The 21,450-nt window shown below is 41.5% G+C and overlaps 3 protein-coding genes across 3 annotated transcripts; 1 reads left to right on the forward strand and 2 right to left on the reverse strand.

Moving 5' to 3' along the window:
* The first annotated feature begins 6 nt into the window (after positions 1-6).
* Positions 7-11,303, forward strand: LOC141800336 (discoidin, CUB and LCCL domain-containing protein 1). Its single transcript, XM_074682779.1, has 15 exons — positions 7-164; positions 3,495-3,716; positions 4,318-4,455; positions 5,520-5,571; positions 5,662-5,734; positions 5,815-5,948; positions 6,070-6,107; positions 7,174-7,329; positions 7,561-7,673; positions 7,799-7,973; positions 8,075-8,164; positions 8,586-8,679; positions 8,863-8,900; positions 8,985-9,092; positions 10,686-11,303. Exons 1-15 carry the CDS (start codon positions 62-64, stop codon positions 11,078-11,080), a joined length of 1,929 nt encoding a protein of 642 aa, XP_074538880.1. The 5' UTR covers positions 7-61; the 3' UTR covers positions 11,081-11,303.
* Positions 11,304-12,377: 1,074 nt separating this feature from the next.
* Positions 12,378-14,595, reverse strand: LOC141800337 (uncharacterized). The gene is made up of 3 exons (XM_074682780.1): positions 14,369-14,595; positions 13,966-14,215; positions 12,378-13,876 (listed from the first exon to the last, which is right to left on the reverse strand). The coding sequence occupies exons 1-3, from the start codon at positions 14,393-14,395 to the stop codon at positions 12,378-12,380; spliced, it is 1,776 nt and encodes a 591-aa protein (XP_074538881.1). The 5' UTR covers positions 14,396-14,595.
* A 1,148-nt stretch (positions 14,596-15,743) lies between these two features.
* Positions 15,744-21,450, reverse strand: LOC141800335 (uncharacterized). The gene is made up of 4 exons (XM_074682778.1): positions 21,062-21,450; positions 20,391-20,919; positions 19,189-20,147; positions 15,744-18,106 (listed from the first exon to the last, which is right to left on the reverse strand). The coding sequence occupies exons 2-4, from the start codon at positions 20,908-20,910 to the stop codon at positions 17,237-17,239; spliced, it is 2,349 nt and encodes a 782-aa protein (XP_074538879.1). The 5' UTR covers positions 20,911-20,919; positions 21,062-21,450; the 3' UTR covers positions 15,744-17,236.

Consider the following 21,450-nt stretch of genomic DNA (forward strand, 5'->3'; position numbering starts at 1 on the left):
GCCTGGACCCCAAGCCGTCGGGGCTTGCACCTTACTTTCTACATGCAGACCCCTGGAAATCATGCTGACAAAGTGCCAAAACATCCGGGATGCTGTAAAGTCTCTTGTTGGCGGTTTTTGGATAATTTTGAGCGTCTGTTCTATTGGTGTTCATGGCCAGGAGGGTAAGAAAAATACAGTTTTGTTGCGCTTTTGATAAGATAAAGACTTGGGCACATCTGTGTCAATCATCCTGTTAGCTTAATGCTACGAGAACTAGGTTGATGATCTGGAGAAGCAGATAAACAGATCAATAATAACTTTTAAAAATCGACGGCATGCGCTTACAAGAAGTGAAACAGTTAAAAATTTTGAGAAGTTTTACAAGTTTTTTATGGCTAGACGGGTTTGCATCCTTACCAAACCTAGCATTATCATAGCTATAGACAGGCTGTCTTGTTTTAACGTTTTATATCCGCGTTTCTCTTTGTCTACAACTTTAATGGACAAGTCCAGTCTGTTTTTGGCCTGTTCTGATTGTTAGACTTAATCATTTGTGCTTAGATCAGTGTCAAAATGCTGTATTTCTATTACAGGTAGTCACAAAGATAGGCCATGTGATGTTACGGTTGAATTCTTCACATACTCTTCCCTTGTACATATTTACCTACCCCCAGCTGTCAGCCCACCTTTCCCACAAGTTTTCTTTCCAGATAACACTCATCTCAGTGTGAATCACAGTCACCATACATATACACAGACCAATAGAAAAACAATTTGCTTCCCCGCAGACTGTGACTGTAACACCACAAATCCCTTTGCTTGTTTGTGTCTGTTTCTCAGAGGAAGATGATTAAGCCCAGGGTCAATTACTTCTTCTGAATCCCATTGTGTTTTCTGGAAAGTATGCAGAGAGATTTGGTGGGGCCACGTTCAGGGGGAAACGTTGCAGCTTTATTGTTACAACATTGTGATTGACACACAAGACAGGATAAGGCAATGTAGTGACAGGTAGCACAGGTGAACATCCCATCTGCCAGTATGGACCTGTAAGGACCTGCAGGCATGTGGAAAACAATGTCGCTGGGCTGCTTTGGATTGCTATCCTGCCTCCCAGTTAGCTCCCATTTTCTTGTAATTTAGTCCCCCAACTTTACATTTAGAAATCACATGTCCAACTCTCTGTATCAAACTAGACACAGACAGCCCTGAAGCGAAGGTCCAGTGAGCAGCGAAAAGATTTCCAGCCACCCAGAACTTCCCCAGCACTGAAGCCACTGTGGCCTCCAACCGGAAGGTGACAGATCCTCGCTCTGTTGCCTGCGGTTACGGTGTGTCGCTGTGGCATTTCCAGGGAATCCTTTGGGGGTTTGAGGAGGGGCAATAACATCTGAAGGTTTACGGTATTGTTAGGGGCCAAGGAGCTGTCAGGAAGCAGGGGAACGGCTGGTGTGATGCAGGATGTGTGTGACACAGGGTGAGGGGAAGGTTATCCTCCTGTTCCCCCTTCCCATATCTCCAGCAGCCTTTTATGGAAGACAGGACAGGAGAGAAGTGAGGGCTTGGATTGACCCTGGTGCCTTTTCAAGTTTTGACCATTCTTGGAGCAAGTCAGTACTTGACATTTTGAGGGGAGAGGGATTTTGAGTCTGCCACCCCCACAGCACTTATCTCTGTGTGACCACTGTGGGAATTGACTCATTTTTTTCTGCAACCACGGGATGTTCAAGGATCTAAATATTTGTGTTCTAGTCAGATGTGTTAGTCACAGCATCTGCTGGTCAGAGAATGTCACGAATCAACTTTTTAACCAAACGGGCAGAAAATTAGTTTTTGTAGAATCATTTTCTCTTGAAGGAGAAATGATATTAAAGACATTAGCAGACTGTCCTCTGCTCTGCCAGACAGTCTTTGGAGTAGAGTTGTGTCATCTCACAGTTATGATCAGAAGGGTATAAACATGCCCTGGTCTGCTCTGCATGTTCAGAAAAGACTTCTTACTCATCCCTCCTGAAATAGTGCAACAACAAAGCCTTAATACTCCATGTATTGAATGAGGAGAATTAATGACAAAATGTCTGTGGTATTAGGATTTAGTTTAGACTTGAGATGCTCACCTGATTATTTTGAAGCCACACAAATGTGTTAGAAAATAAACTGAGGTAAAATTAAGTGATCATCACTGATTTTCAGGTAGGGAGATGATTATTTCTTGTTTGTCAGTATGCAGCATGGCTGAAACATTTAGGGAGCTCATCATTTGAAAAGTTTGAATGTTTCACCTTAAAAAGCCTTTACATTCCTTTAGGGCTGAACAATTAATTAATTTTAAACCGACATCGCAATGTAATAGAATGCAATTCTCAAATCACAAAGGCTGCAATTAGAGAAAAAAAAGTTTTATGTACACAGACCTGGAGGGAATATAGTTACTTGTACTTGTTCTCCCTTAAAACCAGCAAAAGTCAAAATGCTCTTTTTTTCTGGCAAAAAAAACCCCTGTGGGCTACAAAGATCCATCCAGTAGATCGTAGAGTCATACCCCTTGGTCACTTTTTTCTGTATGGTTTGTTACTCTTACTGACAGCTGGAGGTCAGTAAAATTTCAATGTGTTCCTTTTTCTTTTTCAGTTAAGGAATGCAAAAAAAGGCTTGTTTAAATGCTAACAGTATCTTTTGTTGGTTAGTCATACTGTAAAACTTGTGTTAAGTGAACAATGCAGAAGGTAAAAGCCCCCACCCCCAAAAAAATAAAAAATAAAAAATTGTATGCTGAATCGCAATCGCAATTTTGGTCGAAAAAAATTGCAATTAGATTATTTTTTGCAAAATCGTTCAGCCCTACATTCCTTATCTGTGATGTCAAATGTGTCAAATTTTGAAGCAAAGTCCTTCAAGTAAAGCAAAATAAGCAAATGTGATGCCATTTCTCTCTATCAGTTGATAAGTAGTGGAATAAACTGGTCTATGGAAATAGATGTTCAGAGCTAAGTCTTGTTGTGGTTTAGAATTGAATATGATGAAAGTTTGGTTGACTTCTATAACAAGAAAAAATATTTTTCTACATCTGTGATTATTTGTATTAAACACCCTAAACTTAAGCTTTTATTATTCTTAAATTTTGAAGTAGTGTAAAGAAAGAGGGAAAAATCTGTCCCCATGAAGAACTTTAAAGTGACTACAACCTTACTCTTCAACTCCAGCTACTTTTCAAAAGTTAAATTCAGGAGTTTTAAGCCCCAGAATAGGGCAAAAAAAAAATTTTTATTAGTAAGAGGAAAGTGGGTAGAGTTGGAGACTTGGTGGAGAGCATGGGGAACTGAACTTTGACTGGCTGCTACTGAGACAACAGCCTCAATACATGGGGTGCACTTCTTCACCGTTACGTCAAAATGGCATCACCAAACAGCAGCCATTTCTGATGGTTTCTCAGCAATATGTCTTCATCTTACATTTAAAAAATCCCTAAACACTTCTTTCTGTTTTTGTTGTTGTTGTTGTTGTTGTTGTTTCAGGTAATGGCTGCGGACATACAGTGCTGGGCCCAGAGTCTGGAACGCTGGCCTCTCAGAACTACCCGGGCACCTACCCCAGCAACACCTGGTGTAAATGGAGGCTTCGGGTGCCAGAGGGCCGAATGCTGCGACTCTTGTTTGGGGATTTTGACATTGAGAGCAGTCCAGGGTGCAGAAATGGCTCTCTTGTGATAACAGACAGGAATGGAGAACAGAGTCTGGGTAAGATCATTCGAAACAGTGTCTCTCAAAAATGAAAGAAGTCTAATAATTCTTCTTTCTTGACTTCATTCTGTTTTGAAACACTACTTGTGTGATTTTTATGTTTTATGTCATTACTGACGTTCTTTCACCTACGAGAATACACACCATGCATGCCTTTCTGTTGACACATTGACTGAACAGGCAAACCCCTTTATGCAAGAGGCATGTGCATCACTTCCAACCAGGTGTATCAAGTAGTGCCTTAAGGGCATACAATTCTGACAGCGCTCCAAAATAATGTCTGAAAAATGCAGTCAGTAAAAATAATCTGTTAAGCAGCCTTTTGTGTTCGCTGGATCATACAAAATGTATGATCCTCGTCTGTATGGCTTTTCCTTCTGCTGTACATTTTCTGTCAATGGAGGCAAACATGACAGGAAATACTGTTGTGACGACTTGCCCTCCAGTCATCTTCATCTGTTGGCAAATGCTCATCAAAGGAGATGTTCAACTATTTCACAATGTGTCTTACTGTCTGTGCAGGCATCTGTGGTCGTCAGGGTGTGGAAAATGTTTGTGTGCGTTTACACATGTAGTTTGTGGGTCTTTATGATCACAGGTCCAGTATGTGGCAGGCTTGATGCATCCCAGAAGAATTTGACTCTAAGAAGCAACGAAGCAACGATAAGTTACAGGTCAGGCTCACACCGCTCAGGACGAGGGTTTCTGCTGTCTTACACCACAGACCAGTATCCAGGTATGATATTTGGAGCAGGTTAATCACTGCTTGTGACATTTTTTTCATGCTCAATGAGAATGATGTCTGTGGTACATTAGTTTGCATATAACATATGGATTTTGCTCTTTAACAAGCTTTCACTGGATTTATGGTATACGCCCAATGTCTGCATGAACATTTTCCCCACGTGTGTGTGTGTGGTGTTGATTTGCGTGTGTGTGAGTCACCTCTTGTTGGCATTCATCCTCCATCACTATCTGTGCTGTGGCGTGTTTACTCGGACTCCTTTACTGAGGCTGAATGAAGTGAGGCCTCAGGCTTCAGTCTGTCGCTTAAAGTGGCTGGATTTCTTTTTCTCACCTCCCTCTTAAACCCCAACCACCTCCTCCTCCTTCTCCTCCTCCTCTCCCTCCTCCTCTTCATCTCTACATTAACTATTACAAACCCAAGACGATCCCACGTTTACTGATCTTGCATTTGTGTCTGCATATCAACTCTTGTTTTGAAACAACAAATTGAAACGTGTAAATATGAATTCATGTCGTTGTTAAGATGTTAACTGTCTGTGTACCAAACTTAAAGATAAGTAGACCTAGAGGTTAAGTCTGCATGTGTATCGTTTTAATAACTATGTGGGCTTGCTTTGTCTGGATGCTAGTCTATATTTAGGGCTAGCTTCCTTTTCCCTGGATGAAGTAATCTGTGCTGTACAGTATGTATCATAGTTTCCTGTTTTTGACTGAGTTGTTTATGAAATCTGGCTGTGTCTGGGTGTCTGGAGCTAAGCCCATGTCCAGACACACAAGCCCCAGTCTGTTAGTTGGAATCACACGAGGACCGTTCACTGTTCTCGTGAACAGTGACAAAGTCACAGAAACAAAGGGTTTAGTCACATCAACAGTGACGGCTGCTCATCCCCTAATGTAGCACACATAGGACATGTTAGACCGTCTTACACAGGAGCTGATTGTGTGTTGTTTGATGATTATGTAAGCTCGAGTTGTGCTGTTCATGCTCTTTGCAAGAAAGTTTAAACCATTAGTGTGGATTGTTAATTACGAGTGTCTCTTTTTCTCTAACAGATCTCATCTCTTGTTTACAACGAGGATCTCACTATAGCTGGCAGCTTTTGAAGTAAGTAACCCCTTACGTTGATGTTTCTTAAACTAATATTGATCTGGTTGAGCTGTGTAGTTTCTTACTTGTGACTCTGCTGTTTCCCAGTGTGTACTGCCCCGCTGGATGTAAGAATGTCTCAGGGGATGTTTGGGGAAACTCTGAACAGGGTTACAGAGATGTAAGTAAACAACATTACATTTCGTCAGTGTTATGTTTTGATTGAATGTCTGAAAGTGCATCAAACATCCTGTTCTGCAGACCTCAGTCCTATGCAAGGCTGCAGTTCATGCTGGAGCAGTGTCCGATAGTCTGGGAGGTCATGTCACTGTGTCCCGTGGGAAAAGTATAAAACTCTATGAATCCACTTTTGCCAACGGTGTCCTGTCAAAAATGTAAGTCTGCTTTGATTGCAATAAGAAAGTTAGATATCAGTAAGTCGGTCAGTGTGTGTGTGTGTTGTTGAGCCTTGACCCTTGGATCATCCTGACTTTTTCAACTGTCGTCTTATGGCAGGGGGTCATTATCTGAGAAGAAGCTGCTCTTCAGTCAAGGTACATCAATGGCCTCACTACATGACTTCACAACAAAATTTGAATGGGTGTGGTACTGTAGTATCTCAAACTTTTGGAGGTAGTTTTTGACTCATTTTGAAGTACATAGAGAAAGAAAAACTGCTGCTTCAAATGTGACATACAGTAGCAATCCTGATAACAAGCAAGAACCGACAACAATTTTCATTGTAGCATCTCTCTTTACTTCCATTTGGTTGGTGTCAGACAGCTTTTGTGAACACTTTCAAGGAAAGAGATTCACAATCGGGTGTTATATGATTGACTAATAAGAGAAAAGGTGGGTTTTCCTGATTGACAGAATGCTTCTGCTGCAAATAAAGAGATGCAAAGAAATACTAGAATAGAATACAATATAATACAATTGAATTATTTTATTGGAAATGGGAAATTGTTGTGTTAACAGCAGCAATTGACGGAGTCAGTCGAAAAATACAAAAATAAAACGAAATAACATAAAATATGATATATACATAAGCACTGAAGTAACAATGAATGCTTGTGATTTTCTTTTTTTTTAATTAACTAATTTATTTATTTATTTAGTATTTTATGCATTTTAATGTTTTACAACCTCCAATTCCACATAAGTTAGGCTGTGTAAAAATGATTAAAAGCAGAATTTGATGGTTGGGACATAATTTCAAGCCTATAGCATGTCAATGAAAGACGAGACAAAACTTGTGAAACCTGAAAAATACCGTTTAAATTTGATGTCAACTACACTTAATGTTTACCAATGAGTTGCATCATCTCTTCTTGCTGAGCAATTTGCATTTCGCTGAGGTTCACATCTTCATCTTGACTCCTGACTCAGCAGTTTTCATACCCAGTCAAGACGCTAACCTGTTACAAACTAATGTAATGAGTCAGCAATCAAATTTTTCAGTTTCATCGTTTTTAATGTTGTCTTTGGCGAAATTTTTAATAACCAAGTGGTTTTGAATGATTTATACACCGTCAGATTTGGTTTCTGTCTACATTTTACACAGCATCCCAATGGGTTAATGGTCATCAGCCCATTTTTTTTTCTCCACTCAAAAAACAGAATGTAAAAACATCCTGAGTGTTTCCAGTTTGAACGCCTCATCTTCCTGGGATAAGAAGGATCAGGAGCACACAAAGTTCTTACCATGGACTGCTGACAGTAATGACCCTGAGCCTTGGGTGGAGCTGGAGCTCAGTGAGAAAAGTAACATCACAGGTAAGTTTAGAAAATGTTTTTTTTAAACTATATATGCTAATATTTGTTTTCACAAAACATTCTACTCTCTAATGACACTACTACAAATTTAAGGCTGTTCTGATTCTTGTTTTCTGCCTGTTTCCATAAATTTATTAATGTAGATGAAAAGTATTGTGTTTTTTTTAAGTATGTATTTACTCTGTCATACTGATTCGCTTAACTAAAAACAGCATACTCTTTTTTTTTTAGGAATTATAACAACAGGATCAAACAAGTACTACATAGAATCCTTCATTCTTCTTTTCAGCAAGGACAGAAAAAACTGGAAGCTTTACAAAGGCGCCCTCAGCAGAGAAAAAAAGGTGTGTATTGTTCTTCATTCACTCATGTGGGCTTGTTGGTTCAGTCAAACAGAGCTGGTGTTCAAACTGAGTGTACTTCCTGGTGTTTTCTGTTAATGATTAAATCTGCTTGTCGTGGCCTCCAGGTGTTTCAGGCCTACACCGACGGCCACCTCAGGGTGCTAAACAGCTTTTTTCCTCCTGTGGTGGCTCGGTTTGTCCGTTTGCAGCCGCTGAGCTGGCATGGCCGAGCCTCAACTCAGGTCCAGGTCCTTGGCTGTCCTGTTGCAAAATTCACCCCGAGGTCTCGCCCAGACACTGGTGGGTTGTCTCATATTGTTGCTCCAAATCACCTGTGGATAGTTTCTGTAAAGCCCTGTGAAACTCATGTGTGTGTCTCTTATGTGTGTGTGTTTAAACAGAATCTCCATCCATCAAAGTGAACGTGGTTATACCACAGACACCCACTCCTACCCCCACTGAGGGTCCAGTGTTGGTGGAGACAAGGCTGGGTGTGTACCCTTCTCTTACCTGTCATACCTTCTGTCACATTTATTGTGACTTTTTTTTTAAAACCTTTCTTCCTTATAGCACAAAAACCAGGAGGTTAACGCACATCATGTTTACGAATTCATACAGATGACATTGTAATAAAAAAAGACCTATGCCAAAATCAGCCATTAACCATACCAAAAAACAGTTGCAGTCTGCAAAAATATTTATAAAAACAACAATACTGCAAAGGGGCTCCTGACATGAGAGAAAAATATTAAAATTTTTGTTTCTAGTGTTATCACGGTGAGAACTAATACCAGGGTTCGTGTTGTGTTTATAAGAAAAATGTGCTCTGTCTTTGCTTATAGAGCAATAAAATGCATTCCTGCCTCACACTGATACAACTGTTTGCTCACTCACCCACTTACTGTCCTACAGGCTCCAGTCAACCAGTCATAGTGGCAGTGGGAGTGGTCTTGTCTCTGATAATGTGCGGCAGTTGTTTGTTGGCCGGAGTCTGGTGGAAAAGAAGGTACCACATTTTGATTCTATTAAACTGTTCAGAATATGTTGATTTTCTCTGCATTATTTATTGAGAAAGACAAATCATTTCATATTTTCTCCCAGTATTTTTGCCTGAATGATGCTCCTATGTTAAAAAAACACCCTTCAGAAACTGTGTTGTTCATGTCTCGCCCTTTAATGCTTTATGCAGGAAGAAGGAATCACAGTTGAAGTATTCGCTACCCACAAGTAAGTCAAGGACTCTTAAATAACCATTTTCAGCATTGTTCAGCCGTCAGATCCTCTAAAGCTGTGTGTCTGTGTGTCAAAAAGGTTGTCAAAGCTTTCAGTCGAAGAGTCTCCCCTGCTCCCAGTCTGAGCTTATCTCCTACCCTCTGAAGAGAAATGTCCACGATGCTCTGCCAAGCCCTCCCCTTAATGGTAAGAAGTCATACTCCACTGTGGTCTTCTTGCCTAGTTTTTCATTGACCATTCATGGATTACTGCTGGTTTAGAGTTTTGAGGCTCGGCTGTCCCTCTTGTTTCCTGCCCTAATATTCTCTGGCTTCATCAGTCAGTTTGAGAAGCTCCTGCCAGGCCTGACAAGCAAACAGCTCTCTCCACGGGCGCTCCATTCTTTCCCCCCAGCTCAGCCCATCACCCAGCCGCGGTATAAACATTCCTTTCTTTGGTCCAGGGAGCTGCTCTGAAAGAGACCCTTTAATTGGAGCTCGATAAAGGGCGCTCAGCCCACTCCCTCCTCCCCACCAACAGCTCCCCAGCTCTTTGCCTCCTCCATCCATCCCCTCCCCCAGTGAGGGGGCCCTAAGCCAAGAGGTCCAGTGATAAACAGGACAGAGGGTCAAAGCTAAGACAATCAAAGCCCTCAGCAAAGCCCATCTAATTAAAATAGCTCTGGTTCTGAGGCTCCTTGTGGGCTCTTGGGTAAGGTCTTGTCCCCCCACGCCACAGCTCATCTGAGAGGTCTGGATGGATCCAACTGTAGCACTGCAAAGTCTACTGTCCCTGTATAAATGAGGCATTAAGACAGGATAGTAACAACACCTTACTTCAACCTAGAATGAACTGAGGCTCAACTGGTGAGGCTGGCTTGGTCCATCAGCTGAGCTCAGAGGTAGTGACAGTGGTGTTACAGAGGTGTCAGTGTAAAACTGTTGGAGGTCGTGGGCAGGTTTGGTACACACAATGTCCCAGTTGACATTATTTATTTTACTCTCCAAAAATTATGGAATATGAGACGGTTCTCCAAAAGAACAGAAATTGATGATTTTGAAATGTTGCTTGACTCTTCTCTCGGGCAGGACCTGTGTTTAGTTTACATGATGCAATGTGAAATCGCATGTTCTAAGGCAGATAGGTGCAAATATCTGATGGCACTACATTGCAAAGCTGCAGAGGGACCTCTGTGAAAAAAATGTGTTGGTGGCAAAGCACCTCATGAAGGCTTGATATTTGACCTGAGATGAAACTGCTATTGAACAAAATTAAAAGAGTCATTTTCCAGAAACTACAGTGCAAGATACAAATCAACTGAAAACAAAACAGACTCAGATCATTGTGGTTCTCCGTCACACATCATTGGTTGATTGGACAGCTCAACAAAGTGACAGTACTGAACTTTAGTCACAGGGAAAAATCTTACAGAACTAACTAATGCAACCAACAGCTTTTCTTTGCTTGAAGACTTGAAGATGTGAAAAAAACAGCTAAAAAAACAGACCAAAATTAAATGCAAAGCTCTTTAAAGTAAACTCATTTTCATTTGTTTGGCTGAAACATACATAAAAAGTTGCTTTATGAGAGGTCTTTTGTTTAGGGGACCTGTAGCTTCTTTAAGCCTTTGCTGGTTGCTTAGGAACAGCTCAGTGCTGGCTATGCTGACAGATTTGACAGAAACTCAATGGACAAGCCAACATTAGCAAGATAAGCTGAACGTCTTGCCAACATTTTTCTTCAAATTGAAAGAAATGTAATACTATCATGGTTAAGACTAACTTCAACTCATCTTTCCAGACTATGCCGAGCCTGCAGTCGGACAGAAAGTCGGGTCAACGTTTAGGCCTTCATCAGAGGAAGGCTACACAGCCCCCTTCTCCTTCAGCCATTATGACACGCCTGGAAACCTTCCAGAGTACGCTGAGCCTCTTCCCCCAGAGCCCGAGTACGCCACTCCATTCAGTGAGCAGCTCTCTGAGTCACATGGACCTCTTGTACCAGCACCCAGCGGCAGCTCGAGGATGACACCCAGCCGCTCTCAGTATGACTGCCCCTCTCACAGAATGCTGTCCAATGGCTACTGTACTCCCGCTCTTCATGCTAACGGCCCACGCCCGGTTAGCGTAGTCTATGCTGAGCCAAAGTCATGCGACTCATCACTACAGAAGCACACGTATGAAGAGCCTTTGTGAGCAGCTCAGACATGGAGAAAAAGACTCTTCTGAGATAAATGTGTCAGGACCAGAGGGTGATCTCAGCTGAACACAAAGCCAGACAGTGTTGTTAAGAGTGTGCTTACACCGACGGAGCTGCACCCCAGGGATGAGCCGAAAGTCTGCAAGGCGCAGTGGATGACCCTGCATGTACAGTAAACAGATCTGAGAGCCATATGGATGCAAATATTTTCTTTATACAAAGACATTGTTGTACAGTGGAATATCCTGTGATGTAGGGAAGAAATCCAGGGTTAACTGTGTCTCAGAGGAACTGTTAAATAACAAAATGTTTAATCACAAGTTGCACTTTTAAAGAACACTTACAGCAATTTATGGTTTGACCTTTTTAACAGGTTAAAGCAAAAACAAGAGTCTGTTGAATTTATCAATAGTCCTCACAAACATATTCATAATGTATAAATTCAGAGTACTGAAATAACATTTATAAAGCACTATAAATGGTACAGTTGTAACAAGTTGGTTATAATTGTTGCTGTGTTTGTGCAGAACCACTAGGTGGCACTCTTTAGCTTTTAACATTTAAAAATGTATTTATTTGTCTGCTGGTTGTAACACTTCAGATCATTTTCAGTTATCCCTAACAGAACAAACATTGCTTTACATGAATACAAAGGCACAAGAGGTAAGATGGAGCTGGGATCCAGATGGAGGACTTGATTAGTGATCCTGTTGTTCAAGCCGCTGCAGTGACCTTGACCAGTACTCACCCACCAGTCCCAGCATATGGTCTCTTTATTTTAACTCTCTGTTGAGTTGATTGGTCAGTCATTTTTGTCAGAGAACAGAAGTGTTATCCCCGTAAACGACTTAACACTTGACTGAAATTTGAAGAAGTGTTGCTTTATTCTTTGTCTCCTTTTGAGACAAAAGAGATAGTATAAGAACACAAGATTGTACTTTGTTCCAATTACAAGGCCTTTTGTTGCATCTACGAGTGTTACTAAAACTGTCTATTGAGCAGGTTTTTCTCATTCCTCCCACTGCTGGTAAGGCACAATAAATCAACTTTGTTAAGAAAATGAATTTCTGACTTAGACTCGTATAACTGTAGCAGATAAGTGTTTAAGGCTGCTTTAAAATGGACACTGGGATTAATTTCACAAAGGAAATCTTAAAGAAGTGTAATATCAACGAGTTGACTACAGAATGTGTTCATTTTACAAGTAACTTGAAGCAGTTTAAATGTTTTTAAACATTAATTACCTTAATTATTATTATTCTATGCATGTTAAAATGTACCATAATTGTGATTTCAGCCTACACTATTATCACAGACTTTCTCATTAGTCTTTAACTCCTTCTTTTGTCCCTCCTCCTCCTCTACCCTCACCGAAGAATAGTGCATCAGAGTCTGGTGTCTGTTCCTGGATGGAGCATCTTTAAAACGCAGCCCACAGTCTTCACATGCATACACAAGCACCTCACTGTTACTATCTGGGTCTAAGCTTTCTGGGTGAGATTTCCTCTCATTTCGGATAAGAGGAACCAGGCCAGGACAAGAAGGAGAACCTGAGGAGTTCTGAGCTGTGTGTGAGCTGCTTTGCAGGCTTTTATGGGCATTAAGCCCAATGCTAGCATGAGGAAAAGTCTTTGGACGCCCCAGAGGATAACCTCTGTCTGCTGGTCCCTGATAAACACTTACTGGTCCGGCTTCTCCAGCATGCTCAGGGACAAGTCCGTGGACTGTGCGATAGTGGAACCGGATCCCAGAACGATTGGAGAAGCCCTTTCCACAGACATTGCAGACAAAAGGCTTCTCACCTGTGTGAATCCTGGTATGGATCTTAAGAGCTCCAGACTGGGTGAAGCATTTCCCACACTGGCTGCAGCGGTAGGGTTTCTCTCCGGTGTGGATCCTCTGATGAGCCCGGACCCCTGCAAGATGGGGGAACCCCCTACCACAAAATCCACATGAATATGGCCTCTCACCTGTGTGGATTCGCCTGTGGATCTTTAGAGCCCCAGACTGGCTGAAACTCTTCCCACAGTCGGAGCAGGAGTAGGGCCGGGCTCCAGTGTGCACATTGAGGTGAATACGGAGGTTGCTGTGTGAGTTGAAGGTCCTGCCGCACTCTGTGCAGAGGAATCCAGAGGGTTTGTGGGTGTGCTCACAGCGCTGATGCTGCAGCAACTGGGATGGTCTGGAAAAAGAGGCTGAGCAGTGCATGCAGGGATGCTGTGTCAATGTATTTGATGCTGCTCTGCCTCCTTCCTCTAGTTGCTTTGTGTGCATGTGCCTGTGCTGGTGGTGGCACCCCTGAGCACAGGTGGGAAAGGAGTGCTGGCATGACAGACAAGGGAAGGGGCTTGAGAGCTGAGGGCAGGGTAAACAGGAGGTTAACGGACAGTGGTGATGGTGAAAATGATGATGGGCGTGTGTGTGAGGAAATGGTGAATCTAAGCTGTCATGGTTGCCTGGTGCCTGGGTGCAAGTTTGGAGGCTGCGATGGCAACAAAAACAAGGAAATAAGGAGAGATGGGACAAGGAGCTGGGGTCAGCTCTGGGAGGAGGAATATCTGAGGGTATTGCTGTGCTTCGTGTTCCTCCATCTACCTCCTCCCTGTGTGGGCGGCAGGATGGTCCGGTCTCTACTTCAGATGTGGTGCTGCTGCTGGGTTCAGTATCAGCTATGCTGAGGCCCAGTGTAGAGGATCTGCTGGAGGTCAAAGGTTGTCTGGGTTTTAAAGTCTCAAAGAAATGTGAAGACGCTGAGTAGGGGCAGCTAGGGCAAGTGCAGGCAAAATGCACATCTATGCATTGAAGAGAGGGAAAAATCAGTTAGATAACTGTGTGAATATTTTATTAATAACATGCCTTTATCTCATCTTAACACTCTAACCTTTTCTAACTGGTCTGGTCTCTTCTTTCCTCTGTGCTGCACCAGTCTGCATTTGTTTCCCAGGCTCTGACTCTGGCTTCTCCTGGGTCTGAGTAGGTAGAGGTTCAAGTGAAGTCCCCCTAAACCTTATAGCCTCAGCACCGTCACCAATCACGCCCCATGCAGCGGACAGTCCACCTGGCTGAGTCTTCGTGCTGTGTCCAGATGTAATGAGGTCACCAATGAACTGGTGCATCTCCATCCAGGTGCACTGCAGAAAATAATGACGCAGTTACACACACAAAAAAACAGGTCCAGCATGAAATTAAACGAAAGAAAAGGAAGCTAAAATGTGCCATGTTTTGAGCTGAACTGAACTGGTTCCTTCGCATAATTCAAGCTGCAAATGGTTTCGTCTACTTACTGTGTCGCTTCTCCTCTCTTTGTCCATGAATGTAAACAAACGGTATTGTGATACCCAAATGAACCGCTACAATTTATACACACGATTCCAATTAGTTTTATTCAGGTGATTAAAAGTATTGATTTGGCAGGTAATAAATATGTTCATATCAACGTTATTTTATCTTCACAGTGACACACTCCCGTTAGGCTCTCTCGTCATCATCTGGCAAACGTTATGTTTCCGGGTTCTTTAAATCACGTGACAAAACGACACCCCTTTCCCGCCTCTTTTCCTAAACAGCGCTGACTGACTGAACAAAAACATGATGTGCATGTGAGCCACTCATGAATAGATAAATAATTATAGCAAGTAAAATAAAACACAAAAGGGTTGATTAATATTAAGTAAAATGTATACAATTAAATATTTGGTTTTACAGCTATATCCAGTTAACCTAGCAGATTTGTATCAAGCTCTTACCTTGATGGGTGTGTATTGTTACATGGACATCGTTTCATGCATTTATATCCAGTTAAACTACCAGATTCGTATCAATTTCTTACCCTGCATTTCAAGATGTGTTTAATTTGATGTTCATGAAGTGTACACTTCCACTCACGAGTCCTGGTAATGTGACTTTAGCTTTGACAACCTCACAGAGGGCTTAAATGAAGAGATCTTGCATTTATCAAGTACAAGATTGCACAATCAACAGTTTTATACAGAGCTTACACGACACCTATAAATCTCTCAAAGATGTATGAAAAATCCTCTGATTTAGTTTGATATGACCGGTCATCAGCTACATTTGCTACGGAAATGTCCTGCTGTCAGGGTTTGATAAGGGTCTGAGCAGGCTCTGTGATACCATCAGTCAATTTCTGTGTTAACATCTTAATCTCATTTTACGTACTGTCTATATTCCTCTGTAAAGATACTGTTTCCTGTGTTCTGACAGCTTTAATGTGTTTCCACCTCCTGGATGTATTCACTGGAATCTATTTAACATGAAATTGGTATGTTTGTACCCTGAACCACATCACGTTCCACCTCCCTCCATCAATTCCTCAGGCATTTATTTCCTACTTGTGGTGTCATTTTATTTCTTTGTGTTTCCTTTGGTCATCTGTCTTGTCTCTTTGTGTCATTGTAATCTTTAAGAAAACCTTTAAAAAAAAAAAAAAATCATTTGCCATAGTAAAATATTTACCTGAACCTCTGTGTTTTTAACTGGGTCCACAATATCATTTAAGTTTTACTCTACCACAAATGTATCTCACTCTATACAAACAAAAAAATCTGTTAACCAAAAATGCACAACATTTTACTACAACAATGAAGCTTTAAATAAAAATATTTATTAACCTTTAGAAAAAAATATCAAAAGGGAGTAAAGACACAAAATCATAAGGTGACATGATTTTAAAATAATGATTATCAAGTATTATTTGCACTTATACAAATACTTGCATCGGATGTTTACAGCAGAATACCAAGAAATCCAGTAGATTTTTTAACTTAAAATATTTAAATAAACCTAGAGAATCCAGGATATGTTAAATGCTGTGAGGAATTCTGTACAATATTGCATGGTGTTATGACCATCACTACAGAGGTGTTCATTACCACAAACTTTACCCAAATACAAACAAAACAAAGTCCACCAGAATCCAAAGCTTGGAATGTTTTCATCCTCATACATAGTAAAGTGTTTCTACTCTATACCAAAAGTCACACAGTTTACAGCTAAGTCTATATCAGGTAGAAGAAAATACATTAACATCAGATCCCATGACTATGTTATCTGGAAGCTCAGGATGTCTATGAATCAAAACCAGAATAAGACAGGTGCACTGCACAGGAAGATCAACAGGTTAGATGGATACCATAAACCTGAGACCACATCTTACATTATCATAAAAGTGGGTCTCTTTTCCAGGACAGATTGCAAAGTCAGTGAATCCCTGACTCTCAAGCTCATGAGGGAGGAGGATAAGGTAAGTACAAAGCCAGTTCTAAGTTATATCCATTTAAGAGTTATTTAGAATTAGGGATCCACTTTTTTAATAGGAATGATGTATCCTATCAGTTGTTGTGTGTTTTCAGAGATAAAATGGACCAACAGAAAGATAATCAATCCACTTAACCAGGGCTTTAAATGGAATGCCAAACAATGCACTTTGTTTACTGGGGCTGCCAAAATCCACACATCATAGGAACTAAAAAAATAGCAGGTTTAAATCAAATTACTTAGTTTGATTCTAATTTTCTGAAAAATTAATGGCAATCCTACAAAAAATTGCAAAACCCAAACTGGAGGTTTTATCTGGATAAAAACTAAATTGCACTGCCTTATCTAATTCATTTATAACTTATTTTCTCCTGTAAACTGATTCTAAAAATTTTGTTTTGATTAAGCAGGTACCTCAATGCATTCATTTCTTACTTTGCCTTTTTCTTCTTTTTCCTTATAACTCACTCTGTCAGGTTTATGTGGCACATCATCCAAAACCTGAATGAATGATATTTTGCCCCTTAATTCCTAACAAATACATTTAATAAGAGAGAAACATATATCAGTTAACCAGTCAAAATAAAGTTAGAAACAAAATCCTGGTCCAAATGTACCTCTACATGACTGTGTTTGCACTCCACACATGCCCCTTAGTCTCCGGTATCATCACCACCCCCTCTTCACTTCCTATCTTTTACCATACAAAAATGAAAGGTGTAAATGTTCAGGTGTAGTGGAGACAAATATAATATTTTTACAATACTCTTAATCTCTTTTCATGCCTGCCTTACATGCAGCAGCTGCAGGACTGCTGTTTCTGTTTCGTTAGTTTTTGAGAGTGCAAACATAAGAGCAGCTTCAGAGAGGCCTCCTCACCAGGCCTCCTTCTTAATGTCTGTGATCAGACCAGAGGATGTAGACAGATCCATGGGATCAGTTTTAACCCGCTTAACCTGATGGTATGGCTCTATATAGCTGTTTTTCAGTGTTTGTCCTTCGGAGTTATTTGCATCAACTGAGATTTTAACTTCCTCTAGTTCACTTTTAACAGGATTTAGAGGAACGGGACTGAGAGCAGACCTGGACCTGGCTGACTTCATGGACAAATCAAAGGGTAAGTCAGAAATGGGATCCTCTTTAATCCCAGTTACCATACCCAGAGGAGCATTTTGGCCGAGGGCAGCACTCTCTCCAAGGCGCTCAGGAGTAACAAGAGGAAAAGCTACTTGAGACTGGACCTGCAGAGCTGGAGCTGCTGGACTTTGAGGTATCACAGAGGGAAGAGCTAAGCCATTTGCTTGCGTTGCACAGACAGGAAGAAACAACACAATTTCAGAAACTGGATCCAGAGGTCTGTCAAGAGTTAGCTTCCATACTCCGGATGATGGATCCACACCGGCAGACAAACCCTCCATCACAGGTCCAGGATGATGAGGCAGATGTACAGGCACAGGTGCCGCTGATCTTTTTTTATTCTTCCGATTTGTTTGGACTGTTATAACCTGGTACTCCCCTGGATTTGACGTTTGTGATTTTCCTATTCTTCTTGTTGAAAGTGGTGAATCTGGTTTTGCTTCAGTCCTTTTTGGAAGTGGTGAATCTGGTTTTGCTTCAGTTCTTTTTGGAACCAATGACTCTGGTTTTGCTTCCTTACTTTTTGGAACTGATGACCCTGGCTCTGTGTTCAGCGACGTCGTGTTAGATGAAGATCTCTTCGAGACATGACATTTCTTGGCAGGATTCTAAAATAAAGGACCAGGGAAACAATATTTTCATTAAGTTGTGCAAAACACATTTCAATTTAATCCATGTGAAAAAAAAAGTTCAATTTCAAAACCTCCGACGCACCTGTCCTAAAAAATAGATATGCAAAGAAATTTCCCTTTTTTGAAAAAAAAAAAACGTTAAACCTCCCACTAAGGGATCAAGATACACCTAAACTGAGAAACATGTTTTCTGATTATTATGCATGGATTCAACTCATTCAACTCAACAGTACACGGAAAAGTAAATGGAAAACCATTGTTAAAGCTGCAGGAGAAGAAATTAATTTGAATGAGTGGAGCAGCAGCAGCAGAGCGGTAGTTTTTGTTCTCCTAAAAAGGATTTATAAAGTTTCAAACAGGTAACATGGCACAAATTAAAAGAGGTTAACTGTGACTCTGTGAGGAGTCACCTGACATCCTGACCAAATCACTTAATTCAAACTGAAACTGTTTGATTTGTTTTTGAGTTTTTTTCTATTCATTACCTCCGCCAAGGAGGTTATGTTTTTGGGAGAGTTTGTTTGTCTGTCTGTCAACAGCATAACTCAAAAACTAACAAATGGGTCGTCATGAAATTTTCAGGAAATGTTCAAAATTGGATAAGACAGAAGTGATTCAATTTTGGAGGTGATGTGGATCACCGTCTGGATCCAGGATTTTTTTAAAAGGATTCTTTATCATTGTGAGGAATGGCTGTTTTCATCATATGTGTGATATAACGCCACGATAAATGGACAGATTGCTTTGCAAAACAATACAAGACTGGATCACCACAATTCCTGACAGATGTAACAGTATGATCCAGATCCTGGCAATATTCTGCATACTAAGATCTGGAATATGAAATATGTACTGGGTCATCATAATTTTCAACACTGTCTGGTAAAAAATTAATCGCACAAACCACAGTCAGCACACTGGTTTCCAAAGCTTCAACATTCAAAATCCCCATTTAATACTACTTGTTAACCTGGTGTTAAGTTACTCTTTAAGAAAAATTATTGTGTCAATTGTTACATTTATGGGAGGACAAAAGTATACTGAACATCCTCACTCACCTTGGGTGGAGGTGTTTGCCCACAGGTCTTCAGGTGACTGTCGTAGTTCTGCTGATGGGGAAAGCCAAGCCCACAGGCTTGACAAAGACATGGGGAGTTTCCAGCATGACCGCCCATGTGGGACATTAGTAGCAAAGCAGACCGGAACCCCTTACTGCATTCAGCACACTTCAGCACCCTCTGGTGAGCCCCAGCATGTTTCTTCAGCTCATCCGAAGTGTCAAACCTCTCTCCGCACTCCATACATCTGATCTCATCCCCTTTGGGCTCCCGACCGCCCCAGCAGCCAGTGTCTTTTTTGTGCTGCTGGAAGTCTTTCTCACTGGGGAATTCTCTGAGACATGCCAAGCAGTGAATGCGTTCAGGCTCACACTTGTGCTTAAGGTACAGCCTTGCCAGGCGGAAGTGGCAGTGGCAGCGAACGCATGTGTAAGGTAACAAACCAAGGTGGGAGAAGCTGTGTTTCAGCAGAGCAATCTTCTTAGTAAACGTCTTTTTGCAATCAGTGCATTTAAAAATGCAAAGGCAAGGCTTTTTCCTGTGGCGTGCAAGGGGTTCAGGAGAAGAGAAATTTCGCCCACACTTTTCGCATGTATTCTGCAAGCATTCACGCTGCAACACGTGAGACTGACAGGCCTTCAGGCACGTAAATACACGTTTGCATTGGTCACATTCGTAATAAGTATCCTCCCAGTGAGAAAGGGCCACGTGGCATTTCAAATCTTTTTGGTAAGAGAAGCCCTTATGACAAACACGACACTCAAAGCGTTTGACTACAGACTGGGCATGTGTGCGCAGATGGGCACGGTAGCTGCTGATTTGGCAGAAGCGTTTCCCACATTCAGCACAGCCGTATGGACGGGCTCCAGTGTGCAGGTTCATGTGGTCTTGGAGCTTGAATTTGGAGGGAAGCTCGAGACCACAAACACTGCAGCTATAGTCCCCTGGCTGACCTGACTCTGAAAGGAGATGGAAATTCAAGTTTGGATGATTAGTTATGTACACACTGCATGCAAACAGAAAAAAAAATTTCAAATGATCACTATAAAGATATCTCATCCAACGCTTAGACCAATACTGATGAGTTTCAAACAGGTCAAAGAGATTTTGGAAATCAAATCACAGCAAGTCAACATTATCAAAGGAAGACGCACAGGGTTAACAACATGGTACTGTATGAGAGTGCGGTGAATTGATCATACCATTAGGTTCTTCCTCCTCTTCATCTTCCTCATCCTCTTCATCATCCTCATAAACTCCGGAAACATCGCTGTCATCAGAGTCATCCTCTTTACTTTGTTTCTCTTCTTCTGAACCTTTCCGTGCAGCTCTTTTACTAACTAAAAAATCCCCTGTAATTTGATCCTGCTTCAGCTGTTGTGGTCTAGGGGTCAGAGGGGTTAAGACGACCACAGGCTTTTGTAGAAGTTTTTTGTCTTGTTCAGGTGGTAGTCTCTGTGCAGGCGTTAAATCCACTGCACTTTCTTCAAAGCTTCCATTCTGTTTGACTGCACCTGATTCTTTCCCATCAACAGCCTGATGGCCATTTAGCAGTAGCTGTTGTTTATATGTTCCTTGGTGTGTAGTGGGAGGGTGGCTGGCCAAGGATGAGTCACCAGGTGATGTGGGTGACTCTCCTTGGGAGGTGTACCGCGAGTCAGAAGAGTCCGTCAGGAATCCCAGCTCAGTTAGCTGAATATCAATGGTGTACTCAACAGACATGACAGCTCTCTGTAAAGGAATGAAACAGAGAAATCTGCAGGTGTGCGCTGACCGTTTGACGTGGCAATCATACCAAGAGTTATGGGTCAAAGTCTCAAAGAATGTGACATTTCATTCACACAGTGGACATTTCAGATTCGTCTTGCCTTACCTGTCCAGCAACTGCATCTGTGGCGGTCTTAATGTCCCCGTAGTCTTCTCTCTGTTATGTGAAACACACTCTCCTTCTCAATCCACTTATGACACACCTCATTGTTGTTCTTCACCTCTCACGCCAGGTAGGAGGAAAGGATGATGACATGGCGTTGCTTTTGAGTAATAATTAAATCACACTTGGATCTCAAATGCATCCGTTTTGTAACAATACAAGACAATTCCTTTATCTGTTAGGAAGAACCGGGAAAAAATCGCCAAGTCGACGAATACACAGAGTATGTGGCTGAGGATGAGCGACTCACAAGTCATGGAAACAACACAATGAAGAGAGAGGGAACTACAAATGAGTGACACGGGAACCGGAAACAGCTGTGGGCGCTCGAG

This window comes from Halichoeres trimaculatus, unplaced genomic scaffold (assembly GCF_033239565.1).
Source record: "Halichoeres trimaculatus isolate MK-OKI-2021-1 unplaced genomic scaffold, fHalTri1.1 fHalTri1_scaffold_12, whole genome shotgun sequence".
Classification (NCBI taxonomy): Eukaryota; Metazoa; Chordata; class Actinopteri; order Labriformes; family Labridae; genus Halichoeres; species Halichoeres trimaculatus.

Bases quoted from the DNA above. Each gene is read 5' to 3' on its own strand.
- LOC141800336 (XM_074682779.1), top strand. From the start codon at position 62: ATGCTGACAAAGTGCCAAAACATCCGGGATGCTGTAAAGTCTCTTGTT. The intron at 4,456-5,519 runs GTATGATATTTG...TTTCTCTAACAG, and splicing joins CACCACAGACCAGTATCCAG to ATCTCATCTCTTGTTTACAA. The intron at 8,680-8,862 runs GTACCACATTTT...TGCTTTATGCAG, and splicing joins GGAGTCTGGTGGAAAAGAAG to GAAGAAGGAATCACAGTTGA.
- LOC141800335 (XM_074682778.1), bottom strand. From the start codon at position 20,910: ATGTCTGTTGAGTACACCATTGATATTCAGCTAACTGAGCTGGGATTC. The intron at 20,148-20,390 runs GTATGATCAATT...ATCTCCTTTCAG, and splicing joins AGAGGAGGAAGAACCTAATG to AGTCAGGTCAGCCAGGGGAC. The intron at 18,107-19,188 runs GTGAGTGAGGAT...CCTTTATTTTAG, and splicing joins GGCAAACACCTCCACCCAAG to AATCCTGCCAAGAAATGTCA.
- LOC141800337 (XM_074682780.1), bottom strand. From the start codon at position 14,395: ATGGACAAAGAGAGGAGAAGCGACACA. The intron at 14,216-14,368 runs GTAAGTAGACGA...TATTTTCTGCAG, and splicing joins AAGAGAGGAGAAGCGACACA to TGCACCTGGATGGAGATGCA. The intron at 13,877-13,965 runs GTTAGAGTGTTA...TTCAATGCATAG, and splicing joins GACCAGACCAGTTAGAAAAG to ATGTGCATTTTGCCTGCACT.